This window comes from Magnolia sinica, chromosome 10, assembly GCF_029962835.1.
Source record: "Magnolia sinica isolate HGM2019 chromosome 10, MsV1, whole genome shotgun sequence".
Taxonomy (NCBI): domain Eukaryota; kingdom Viridiplantae; phylum Streptophyta; class Magnoliopsida; order Magnoliales; family Magnoliaceae; genus Magnolia; species Magnolia sinica.
In genome coordinates, this window is record NC_080582.1 from 65,970,804 (window position 1) to 65,985,142 (window position 14,339).

Consider the following 14,339-nt stretch of genomic DNA (forward strand, 5'->3'; position numbering starts at 1 on the left):
ATTGGCATATCGACTGATAAAATCAATGCTTTCTTGTTAAAAGCAATACCTTTGAGAATGATCATATTGTCTTTATTCAGAAGGCAAACTTGAAATGATGAGTTGAACAGAATTGTCTGACTGTTACAATATGTGGGCTATTGCCCATCCAAGTGGCAGGCCACCAGATGAAAAGACCCAATCAACCACCATGCATTTTAGAAATGTATATCATAGGTTCATAACAACATTTCTCAATGAAACTTTATGCAAATAAATATAAAGAGGACGAAAAAAAGGATACTTACAGCAATGAACTGACAAATGATAGACTCAACAGTAGGCTGTCACCTTGTTACTACCAACATAGCTAACAAATCATGTTACTACCTCTACTCAGCTTTACAAATCATGTTTAACCAATCATCAAGGCTTAAAAAAGGAATTTGAAACAGGAATTCTCATCGATTTAGCAAAATCTTGTAAATTGTTTGTCAATCTATCTTTTGGGGTTTTTGAACCATCTTGAGAAGAGGAGTCCTTATCCCAAGTGGTGATGTCTCATCGCCAGCTTCATTCTTTATTTCTGTATTATTCTTTTCTTGATAAAATATTATCACCTTTGAATATGGTCCCTTCACGGCCATCTTTTTTAGCCCACGGTTTTGGAACATGTTGAGATGGTGCATATTCTACAACAGTCATATATTGGGAACCTGAACAAAGAGTCAAACCTTGTTATATTTTTTAAAAAACAAGATAGAAACAATTAAAGAATTTATAAAATCTTAAAAACATAAAATACAATTTGACAAAATGATATGACAAGGTAAAAAGGATGGCCAAATGAGACATTAATTGAGAGATAACAGGGTCCTCATGATTTAGGACATGAATGGTGTCCCAACAAACCCATTTTGTTGAAATGGAGATGGTTCATCGATCTAGACTATTCAAGCATGACGGGAATGCACAAAATAATCATATCAACAACAAAACTAGATCATGAGAAGTAGTTTCCCTTTATCTTCCATAGAATGCACATCTCACCTCTCAACGACATTAGTTTTATTCAAGATCTTCAAAAAAGGTAACAGCATAGAGCAGGTTTAGACTGGTTTGCATAAGCAGCTTCCTAATTCCTGAAGAGATTTCAAAAGCAAAATTAGTTCTATTGCCTTGCATTGAAGATCCTACAATTCCTCTGCTCTAGACCAAGGTGATGTTTCAAGATTTACAAGCAAAGCAGCAAGTTAATACTATAAACTACCTGCTTAAGATAATTCAATGCTTGTCTTTGGAAACATCTTTCTTAGGGACCTGAGATTCCAACCTTGGGTTTCATCTTCTCTGCAGCCCTAAAAAATTTTTAAAAAAAAAAAAAAAGACCAATCACAATGCAATGATGAGTTCTTAAGAGATGTTTATGGTGAAATGATTAAGTAATTGATCACAACCACAAGTTCATGCACAACATTTGAGAGCCACACAAATACTAAAAATGAAAAATCTATCATCAGAATAAATTGTATAATCATCTCAAGTCTGTTGGACATCAACTATGACCAACAGACTTGAGATCATGTCAAACCAAAATCCCTGAAAATTGTTCCATGGCTGGGCAACAAACAAGTATGACAAAAATCATCGCCAAGAGTTCAAATCTTCACGGATATGAGAAATTTCACTTTTGGGATTTTGCAAAACATGAACCGTAGGGATGCCACAAATCTCCCAAAAAACTATGCTTGAGTTGTACAGGTCAAAAATCAGGAATTGGATTTTGTTTTTGAATTTTTTTTTTCTTATCGAAGAAAACATCATCTTACCAAAAAATAAAAAAATAAAAAATCATGATAATTCCTCTTAAATCATCCTCCATTAGGTGATATGGTTCTTTTCATTCATGGAGACCACTGGCCATACCGTGTGCATTGGCAATCTTATCGCATCTCATGTATTTTCCCATTCACTTCAATGAACCAATTGTAACACTAGTGATTAAAAGCAAAACGAGAGGCTCCTATTTCCAAATCCAAGATTCTTTTCTTTAGTAAATATCAACAATAGATTATATTTAAACATATATGGGGAATGCTAATGTCCCAACCTTCATGGAGATGTTAGCAATATCCCCAAAGCTCTTGAATGACACATGGAACAGCCAAACATGGATCAGGACTACAAAAGCAAACCAATACTACAATAACATCAACTTAGTTTTGTAAAATGGTGTTGTACATATACTAAATAATAAAAATGAATACACAAGAACGTATCAAATATCCTTTCAAATGCCATAAAACATCATTAGCCATTGAAGACTAAACTCAAAACATGAAACAAGTAAGATGTGTTATACAAACAAAACCACATGACTGAGCATCTATAATCACAATAAATCTTCATAACCATCGCCACCATAAAAAGCACATCTACGTCAATAACAACTGAACTAAATCCTTCAATCTCTATAACAACTACAAATTACAGAAAAAAAGAAGAAGAATAATAAGAATAAGAAGAAGAAGAAGAAGATCAAGAAATAAAAAAAGACCCATTGAAAATAATGTATCCAACAATCTTAAAACTACATGATAACAAATCAAATTTCAGCATAACAGGAACTGATTATCACAAACTCTTCTCGGACAAAACTACCTCAACAATGCCATAAATTTGAATCTTTAAAGAAATTTCTACTCAATAAAAACACAAATGATGCATGCAATCCACCACAAAGTAGGAGGAACAAGAGAATTCACAAACAAAATCAGTTCAATATATTGTAATTAATAATCTCAAAACTAGAAAAACAACTCAGTATCCTCTAAAGTTATCAATAAAAAGAATTACCTAGTAGCTCGAGAGAGGAAGACGGAGAGCCGGCGGAGGCAGCGCTGCTGAAGAGCCGGTGCTGTTGAAGGAGGTGTGAGGGCACGGGAGCTCGAGAGAAGGGGAGGGAGAGGGAGAGGGAGAGGGAGAGGGAGAGGGCTAACGGAGGGAACGGAGATAGAGAGGGGATTGGCAACGGAGAGAGAGAGGGATGAAGATGAGAGGACGGGTTAGGGTATGGAGTGAGAGAGAGAGAAATGGGGTGACACTTGGGCGCGGCCCCATTTTGAGCACGCTCCCAATTTTGGGCGTAGGGCCATGGACGGTCCTCTCAGGGGCTCCGTGGGGCCCACCATGATGTATTTGCATTATCCATTCCATCCATTAATTTTAATAAATTATTTTAGCTCATCATCCCGAACATAATGTAGAGTAAAGGCCTAAGTGGACCACACCATAGGAAGCACATGCGATTTAATCTCCATGTTTCCTACTGTGTGGTCCACTTTAGCCTTTAATCTAGCTAATTTTTTGTTTCAAGCTTTATAATAATATTTCAAAATATATGGACGGATTAGATAGAAATCATATAATTTTTTAGGCTGTATAGAGCCCCTTACACTACTATTGATTGTTAATGGTGTGGCACCTTTTCAGCTACGGATTAAAATCGTAGTAATTATAGCTACGGTTTATATCCGTAGCAAAAAAGTAACGTGGTTTGAATCCTTTGCCCCTTTTTTAGTAGTGTAGCTTCTATTTTTTTTAAAAAATAAATAAATAATGGCTTACCATTGCTAGTGCATGCCTTGATAGATTAACTCATCTAAAAATTTTGAATTCAACAATAAAAGAAACGTGCACAACAACTTTCATGAATTAGATCATCCAAGTTATTCCCAACTGTATGAAATTCTTTACCCATTTAAACACTTTACAAGCTAGCCAAAATAAATAATGACCCTCTCCCTTTTCTTCTTTTTCTTTTCCCTCCCTCTCGTTTTCTTTTTCTGGTTTTTTTTTTTTTTTTTTTGGAATCCGTACTTTGCTTTTAGTTTTTTTTTTTTTTTTTAGTGAGTGGTGACGTGGACCAATCAGGACTGGGCAATTAGGGAATCCCTATTTACCAAATAACAGAGGATCTGGACTCATTTATATAATATTATCTTTTAAATTTTAAATATGTAAATAAAAAAAAATGCATGTTACAATCAAATATAATAAACATTGGCCTGCACATATACAGACTTTTTACTTGCATTTCCACATGCCTTTACTGGCGGTTACATAAGCATTTACTGGATTATTAGAAGGCGTCCCAATGCAGGTAAGATAAATTGTTTTTTGTATTTTTTTATAGGGTTGAAAAATTTCCAAACATAAATAAAAGAAGTGGCAAACACCACGTAAGAGAGTACAATCTATATCAGAATAGGTACATGTATCTGTGGAAGTGATACAGTTGATGGACTATTTGATGAGATTATACTTAATGCATTGATATAATATTGTCCCAGTATGATGGGGCTACGCTTGAGAATGTGATACAGTTGACGGACTAAGTGATGATGTTACCCTTGAGGATATGATATAGTTGTGTGATAGTGTGAAGTGGTTCTACTTGAGAATATGATATGGTTGATAGACTATATGATAAGGTTGTACTTGAGGATATGATATGATTGTGTGACGGTATGATATGGTTCCACTTGAGAATGTGATATAGTTATCGTACTATGTAATGAGGTTGCATTGGAGGATATGATATGGTTGTGTGATAGTATGATGTGGTTACATTTGAGAATATGATATAGTTGATATACCATGTGATTAGGTTGCACATATGCATATGATATGATTATGTGACAATGTAAAGTAGTTCCAGATTGAAGAATGCGATACGGTTGATGTACTATTTGCACTTGAAAATATGATATGATTGTGTTAGAGTGTGATAAATGACTTCACTTGGGAATATGATATGGTTGATGGACTATGTCATGACATTGGATAATCCATGGTTGTGTGACAGTGTGATCATGTTACACTTGAAAACATGATATAATCGATGGACTATGTGATGAGGTTACGCTTGAGGATATGATATTGTAGTGCGACTGTGTGATGAAGTTACACTTGAGAATGAAAGAAATTGAAGGACTATGTGATGAGGTTACACTTGAGGATATGATATGTGGTTGTGTGAGTGTGATGTGTCTACTTGAGAATGTGATACAGTTGATGGACAACGTGATGGAGTTGTACTTAAGAATGTAGTATGGTAGTGTGATAGTGTGATGAGGTATGTATCCACTTGAGAATGTGATACGATTGATGGACAGCGTGATGAGTTTGCACCTGAGGATATGATATGGTTGTATGATAATGTGATGTGGTTACACTTGAGGATATTATATGGTTGATGGACTATATGATTAGGTTGCACTTGAGCGTATGACATGGTTGAGACGATAGTGTGATGTGATTCCACTTGAGAATATGATACAGTTGATGGACTGTGTGATGAGGTTGCACTTGAGGATATGATATGGTTGTTTAAAAGTTGATGTGGTGGATCCACTTAAGAATGTGATACAATTGATAGACTATGTGATGAGGTTGCACTTGAGGATATGATATGGTTATATGAGTATGAATTGATTTCACATAGAAATGTGATATGGTTGTTTATTTTGGTGAAGATTGTAATTTATTTTTCTATTTCCAGTTTTCAATCTTCATTCATTTAAAACCCTCAAAAGAAATTACATAAAAAAAATAGCAAAAAAGTAAAAAATAATAATAATAATAATAATCATAGGTGATAAAGCAAAAGTAATAGTTACTTAGATAAATTCAAGTCACAAAATTTAGTTAAATAAGAGGTCATGTCAGTTGGTAAATAAAATGTCATGTTTGGATGTTGAATAGAGTTATATAGGATACTGTACATCCCAAAACAGCACCAACCCCGACCTGTCGAATACTAATTAAGGTAAGAAGCATCAAAATCAAACCTAACAATTAAGATGACAAAAATTGCAATTCAACACCTAAGCTTGGAGATGTGATATTCGTTATACAAGTATGTTGTGTTTGTAAATCATCAAAAGTAAGCACCGACTCAATTGAAGAGCCTCAAGAGCCTCCAACAATCTCTAAACTTGTCACTTGCATGACTTCAACTTCCTTGATCATTATCGCATCTCAAAGGTAAAAATTCAATATGTAAACAGCATTTCATTACATCCATAAGTAGAATTTCAATATATAATTTCATCAATTTTCAAAATTACTATACATGAATTCTTGAAGACCCACAAAAAAGAAACATGCCTCACATATCGTATAATGCATTTAAACAACACAAAATGTACATTAATTCAAGTGGGCCCCAAAAAAAAAAAGAAAAAAAAAAAGAAAGAAATGGAGTTCACCTTCCTCATGTATCATATAATGGACCTATAGCTGCACAAAATGTACATGAACTAGGATAGGCCCCACAAAAAAAAAAGACCCCACCTATCGTATAAGGCATGTATATCATACAAAATGTACATTTGTTATAAATCAAAAAAGAATTAAAAAAATATAGTCATTCTGAATTCTTAAAACATACCAAAATCTGGGCATCCTTCGACTTGAACAATTATCCTTAGCACAACTGAATTACCCTTCTGCAGCATATAACGAAGGAGTTGTTGTTGCTTGAACTTCTTATTTGCATAAGCCCATCCATAACTGAATTGCCCTCCCGTAGCATATAATTCAAAATGAAGTTCACCCTCATGAAGATCTCATTAATAACAACACACCATTCCTAATTCAAAGCAATGCCTGAAAAAAAAATGAATGAAAGCAACATATAATTACACATTTAATCCACGTTTTGTATATTTGGGTTATACACTTGGAGATGTATATATTTACATTGTACATGAGAATGCAAAGAGATTTGAAGACAAAGATGATAGAGTTTTAACGATAGTGTGATTAGGTTGCACTTGATCATATGATATGCATTTATGTAAATGTGATGCATTTACATTTAGGATTGTGATGAAAATGAAGCTGTGTGTGAGTTGGTTACACTTAAGAATGTAATGTAGTTGTAGTATATATCTGAGTTAGAATATGTGATGGGATTACCATTAAGAGTGTGATATGGTTGATTGGGAGTATAACTTGGTTCCACTTTAGGATGCGAAGGGATTTTCAGTTAGAGTGGTCTCATTACACTTGACAGTATCATATTAGTGATGAAGTGTGTGTTGAGGTTCAACTTAAGGATGTGATATGGATGGTGGAGTGTGATTGGCATACACTAGACGATATGTTGTGCATTATAAGGAAGTGTGATGTGATTACACATAAGGGTGTGATAAAGATGGAGTATGTGATTATACTTAGGGGCTAAGATATTTTAGGAAAAATCTGAAAATGATTTAAGAAAATATTAGATACGATGAACCTTACCATATTCTATTTCGATAAAGGTCGTTGTTCCTCTGTTCCAAATTTTGAATTACTGCCTCTTACCATGGACTATTGGAATGCACCAGATGTAACAGGATACTACACAGTCAACATTCCATAAATTTCAAGTTAATTTTATTAAGATATAATTCAAATCAAAGTTTAAATTGAATAACAACTACTTTTTTAATTACTAAAATACCTAAGTTTACATATGAATACATTTTCATTTTACAAAACTAAGCTATATCAGCTTTCCTTAAATGTTATTCATTACCTGGAGTAATTGTGTAAAGTTGAAATTATCAAGCATATGAAAATTTGAATCAACTTCATGTTGGATATATGGATGTGGTTGATCCATGGAAGGAAACAGCTGTGGTTGACACCAAGAAGGAGAGAGTTGCGGTTGAATCTGTGCTTCCGGTATGTAGTACGTGGTCATGGGGAGAGGCCCGACATTATTGTATCCCTAACATAATGTACAAGTAAATATTAAGTTCATTGGAAAATTTCAATTTCACTATAAAATAAATTTTCATTACTCTAAGGGTAATCAAAATGCTACCTGAGCAAATGGAGACTGAACATTAGAGCGTACTAATGTGGGCTGTTGATTGGGATGGACTTGATTTGGTGTATCTCTCTGCTCATTCTGTCGACATCTCTTCGATTTTTCTCTCTCCAAGCTATTCTTAATTCTACGTCTACCACGACAATTCTCTTTTCTTTTAATTTCATGAGTTTTTTCTCTTACTTCAATGATTTCAGCGCTTTTTCTTTTAATATAATAACTTTCCATTGCTTTCTCATGAGCTTCTTTTTTAATTTTAATGATTTCACTTCTTTGCTGCACATCATCATCTTTGAATTTTACCCGATAAGCTTGAACGCCTTTTTCATTACTCAGGCTTTCAACATATGATAAAGGTTCTTTTTCATTTTCTTTTGCTTTCAAAATCTTTTTCAAATCTTCCAACATCCATTCTAAATGCTTGAAAGCACATTCAAATGCTTCTTCACTTTCACACCCCATTGTTGCTAATTTCATAAAATTGCAAAGTAAACTATTGTAACGCCGGGATTGTGATTTCTTGCTTTTGTCAATGGAGTCACTTCCACTACTTAATGAGGAGAATGAAATTGAAGCAGCTTCTCGAGTCCACCTTTTCAAGATGTACTTAGCCGGGATATTTGTGAGGGTATGATTCGTAGCTTTTAATGCATGGGAACACAAAATACCCATGAATTCAAACTTTCTACAGCTGCAAGTGATGGACTCGTTCATTGAGTCAACAGTAACAATGTGAAGACTTTAATTTCTTCTATTTAAAACTTGATATTTTCTGACTGTACCAGACTCATCTACTTGTTCCACTATTTGATCAAGGCTATCACCAAATTCTGCTTGAAATAATTTGAAAATAGTTGGTGTATATATACTAGCTGCGTGCTTTAGGATGCTAACAGGAAAAGTTACAATTGGTGAACTTTGAGTCATTTTGAAATTGGCTTCTAATTTTGCATTTCGTCTATCATCTACCAAGCGTTCGAAATGTTCAAAAAATCTGATTATATTTTGACTAGGATGTAAGTATTTGTTCAAATCCTTATTTAAACTTTCACAACGCTGCGTGCTCTTCATATCTGCACAAAAACTATTCTTTCCATATACTAATGCCCACTTCTCCTTTTCATTAAATAACTGTTGTAACCATATATTATCTGTGAGATTATATTTCATGATCATTCTTTCCCACGCTTCAAGAAATTCATGCTCCTCATCAAAATCATATACACATCTACTAAAATCATTACCAAACGACTTGGAATAACAAAATAGATGACTTAGATGTTTGCAAGCATTCTGAAACATATGCCATACACAAATACGATGAACCGTTCCAGGTAACTTTATCTTGATGGCATTTGACATAGCCTTATCCTGATCTGTGAGAATGGTTTAGGGTTCTTTTCTACACATTGCATCACAGAATGTTCTAAACAACCATCTGAAAGAATCAATTGTTTTATCGTAGAGGAGTGCAGCCCCAAATATAACTGTTTGTCTATGATGATTAACACCAATAAATGGTGCAAATGGCCGTCCATACTCATTTGTTTTATACGTTGTATCAAAGCAAATCACATCTCCAAAACGTTCATAATCTGAAATCATTCTTCCATCTGTCCAAAACATGTTAGTGATACAATCTTGAACATCAAATTGAATACAATAAAAGAACATTGGATCTTCAGCTTGCTTTCTTTTAAAAAATATCAAAAGACCTTCGTCATCAAATTTCTTCATTGCTTTCACCCTTTTCGTCCGTAAATAATTCTTGTAATCTACCAAATTATATCCAACATTCTGTCGACCACCGGCTTGTTTAGTCATGAAATCCTATGTCGCTTTTGGCTTTATACCTGCATTATCACAATTATAGGCAACTACTTCTTAAGTAAATTTCCGTTGTGATCTCAACAAATGAGCTTCTTCAGGAGATGCAAGAATATGATTATGATCAATCTTAATATCAGTAACACGATATTTTCCGTCAACTCCCAATCTAATTTTCATATGTGCCTCACAACCTGTTCTTGTTTCATCCCGATGATGCTTCACATTAACATCGCGTTTATCAAATGAACGTTTACCTTCTTTGGAACAAACAAAATCTCTCATTTTCAATACACCTGTCTTTTTATCTTTTTTTACACTATGCTTTCGAATACTGAAACTGACTTTCCTTCCGAAACTATTGTAGAAATCATATGCATCTTTCTTTGTTTTAAATTCCATACCAATTTCTGGATTCGGTACCTTCTCATCCATGTCTGGATCATCCATACTAACTTTCACTGTTGAGTCGATGTCTATATCACGTCATGAATGAGGCATAGAATCCACCAGGCATGGCGCGCAAAAAAGCCATAAGAGCTCTATTTTCAATTGACCTATAATGTCAAGATAAATTTAACATGAGGACTGATTTTTTTTTTTTTAAAAAAAGTTGTATAAGATATATAACCCGTCATCTAACATAAAACACTTCAAATAAATCTAAAAAATCTTTAAATAAATCTATGGGGTTACCATTAAGAGCAATCGACGAAAATTATCCCCAAATCCTATATAATTTGTGGGCCACTAGAGTTTTGAATGGCCGAATGAATGACCTATAATGATCAATCAAAGTGGTCTTGTGAACATTTTAAAAGGAGACATCCTTCCTTTGCGGCATGGTTTAAGTTGCAAATGATTTACATGTGCCTATTCTATTTGGCTTTAAGTAATAAATGATTTACAGGTAAATGATTGTGTGCGTTTGGATAGCCTGTAAAGCATTTTAAGTCCTGTGAATGGAGAACCATTCGAGCCTGTAAATGAAATCCAAACTTTTTTCCTATAAATACTGTAAATCATTTACAGTCTGTCAAATTATTTACGGGAAAAAAAGGCCATCCAAAAACAAGAGGATTAGGCAATCAGGGAATTCCTGTTTACCAAATAATAGAGGATCCGGACTCGAGTTTTTTTAGACCAGCCTAGTTTTTTAGTTATATAATGAGCAGGACGTGGATCACCTGATGCATGGTTTGGATTCTTCACACATTAAAGTAGGCCCCACAAATTGAATTGAAATACGTCTGAGTATATGATCATTCCCTATACTTATTATCCATACCATGATAAGTGCTTGGCTTTTTTGGTAATTTAACAAACCAATCAGGGCAATTAAGTTGGTTGGAAAAAACAATCTGGTTCCTGTCCGTCACATGGTGGTACAAGTACAGCAATCCAGACCATTCAAATTGTTGCTTCCTTTTTAAATGAACCATCCACATTCTTTCTTTCGCATGGCCTAGATATCCTACACACATGACATGTTGGCAGGGAACACGGCCGGATAATGCACGTGATCCGGACTCCTTTTTTTATATTTAGCATGCCAGCTAGACATACTATATATGAGTCCGGATCCTCTGTTATCAGGTCAACAGAGAAATCCTGATACTCTAATTCTCATTGGTCCACGTCACCACTTACTAAAAAAATAAAAAAACCAAGAAACAGCTTCGTACGCCAAACCATTATGGTAACAGGAATTCTCTGTTGACCTGATAGCAGAGGATCCCGACTCACTATATATATGCCATGTGGCACAATATGTGACATCGATCTGATTGGCTAAATTTTGGTATAAACAAATATATGCGTTGATGAAGAGGATCAAAAAATTTGTGTTGGACCAAGAGAAGATAGAGAGGTGGGAAATCTAAGCCGCTCATCTAGTTGGTCCCATCAAATGCGCTGATCGATGGCTTGCGAACAGAAACTACAACACATTGATGTGGGTTTATCGTACGGTTTGGATCACCCTAGGGCATGTTCGGTGGGCGACGGCCAAAATCTCACACGGAAAATCCTCCCCTCCCCTATGGATCACCTCAATGGAAGTGTTTTTCGTTTTAATCGCCTTAAAAGCCCAAAGCCTCTCCCTTCCATGATTGGCCCATAGTTGCATAGATGGGTGATCCTGATTGTCCATGTACTGAGCTCTACAGTGGATAGATCACCACTGTATAAAAACTACACTAAGGAATGATGTCAACCATCCAAAGTTTGCTATTGAAACACGGACCCTTGGAAGGTCAGGATCAGACAAACAGCATTGTACAATCAACGGGATAAACTTACCTTCCATCCACCGTAGGACCCACAATTGGGATGGTCCAGATCAACCATTGTTGCAGTCACATGAGCCTCATCAAAGGTCCGAACTCCAAAGGAAGTAACCTCAAGCACCAGTTTTTGCTGCTTGTATTTACGATGAGGTGTGCCGAATGCTTGTCCCATACCGTTCGGGCTTATCATTTTGTAGAAGTGGGACCCATGTACAGTAATTCAAACGATTGATATGACGGACCTCACCATGGATGGTCCATGCACCAAAAATCCCCAATATAGAGAAGTCCTAACCTTGCCAAGATAAAGATGATTGAGAGAGAGAGATCAACCATTCACATTCGATCAAGAAAGGGTGATTGTCCCCAGGATTTTTCAATCTAGGGGATTTTTTGGTGGGTGAGCCATCCGCACTAGGATTGATTGCACGAATGGCTTGGATGGCTGAACCATGGGTCCCATGTATAGACACTGAAGCAAAAAAGTACCGTGCAAACTTTCAACCTCAACACCGCAAAATACCTCAGCCCTGCGAAAGGGCACATCGCTTACTCGTGCGGGGCTCTTACCAGACGCCTACGTGCTAATTCTGGGCTATTTAGTTAGACATGCTCATCTGGTGGGCCACACGTGTACATAGAAACTTGGATGGTTGAAAATTTTTGACCAGTGGGCCAACATCTATCATGCTAGTGTGGCCTACTTGATGAACCGACCAACTTGATCTTTGGTCCCATGCACATACAAAGAAGGGACAACCTGTTGAATGGAATAGATTAGATTGCTACACTCCACGGATGGGATGGGATCAGAAACAGCCAAGAGGTGCAGTCTGCAGTGACTGAGCTCACTCAATCCTAACCATCCAATCTATCAAACTTTTTCCGGTGAATGTGAACCGTTGCTAAATTTTGCTTTGGCCGTAATGTTTCTAGGCCATAGCCGGATGGATTAGGACCGTTCAGTAATATATTCTCACTCACTACTTAAGGTCCATCCAATGAGACCCACCCCTTAGGCTGCTTGTTCAATGAGGTTCCAGAACCCGTGTTCGGATCAGGACCATTTAACCCAGGTCCCCATTCTCATAGTAAAATGGCAACCATTGAGGAATCTCGTTGTGCATTCCTTAAAGCTTTTTCGGTTGAGAAGATGGATGATCCAGATCAATGATGGGAATGGGACGCTGCTTGATACAATCCATTTCGTAACACAACCAAATTAAGTACTTTTTTCAGAGGGATCGAGAATCAAAAGCTGCCCCCCATTGATCATCCAACCAAAGAGAGAATGGGCAACCAAAGATGGAACGACATGATTGATGGTGTGTAGATCTCTGCTGTATCTATTTCCTGACCATCGAACCGATGGTTGGGATTGATAGACCAAAATGATTTTTGATGGATGATCTAGATGACAATCTAACTGTTCTAGCAAGCTATGGACCATCCATTTCTCTATCGAATGAATGGGCGGTTAGGTTACTCGGTCGATGCAATTTTTGTAACAGGGACACTCAAAAAGTGAGACCCATTGATGAATTCTAGACCAATGATATAGAGTATCCATTCCCCTACCCAATTAATGGACAGATTCATCCGAACAAAGTGATGGACCGTCCAGATCAATGAGCAGGCCTTTTGTAGTATAATCAACATATGCTGTGCAGTCCCCCAGCCAATATAGTTAAGATCGTTTGCTCACAGTGACTCTTTTTTTCCCCTAGAGGATGGGCAATCAAAGGTAGGACCCACCTGATGGATGATCCAGATCAATGATCATAGCTTTTCTTGTATCACTGTGGCCAGGACCATTGGATTTTTCACACATATAAGCCTGTTAGCATAACGTACCACTATACCTGCTTGTGGGCTAACACCATGTATAAATTCTACTTATATTGACTTTAGCTATACAATGATTTGCAAAATGGACGGTGAAAATCATTCGAATCCTCGATAGTTTTAGGTCAGTCAAACAAAAATAATCTACAACTCGGCACGCCAAAGTCCAGAGCAGAGTTATAAAGGAAGAAGAACGAAAAAAATAAAATAAAAAATAAAAATAAAATCACTGTTATTCCAAGAACTGGAACTACCAGGAACTCGTGGTTCCAGGATTTCAATACCAAAGGCATAGTAGTTTGGAGGGCCAGTTCTCCCACCATAATCAGCTATCCGAATCCAAATCATGACCGAATACTGAATACAGTGTGTAACTAACCACACAAACTCACCTACAATGTGCATCAGCAACCACTGGAGATGGCAACATCCGTCTGAAATTGGATTTCACGATTAGAGAGCTAAGAGTCTGTTTGGATGTTCAATTGAACTAAAATGCAATAAACCATTTCAAT

At 36.2% G+C, this 14,339-nt stretch overlaps 1 protein-coding gene and 1 long non-coding RNA gene across 2 annotated transcripts; both read right to left on the reverse strand.

The window, feature by feature from the left end:
• Positions 1–445: 445 nt before the first annotated feature.
• LOC131216900 (uncharacterized) lies at positions 446–1,365 on the reverse strand. Its single transcript, XR_009157103.1, has 3 exons — positions 1,250–1,365; positions 1,030–1,121; positions 446–695 (listed from the first exon to the last, which is right to left on the reverse strand). It is a non-coding gene; the product is annotated as an uncharacterized LOC131216900 (long non-coding RNA).
• An 8,383-nt stretch (positions 1,366–9,748) lies between these two features.
• Positions 9,749–10,141, reverse strand: LOC131217572 (protein FAR1-RELATED SEQUENCE 5-like). Its single transcript, XM_058212507.1, has one exon. The coding sequence runs from the start codon at positions 10,139–10,141 to the stop codon at positions 9,749–9,751; it is 393 nt and encodes a 130-aa protein (XP_058068490.1).
• Between the last annotated feature and the right edge of the window lie 4,198 nt (positions 10,142–14,339).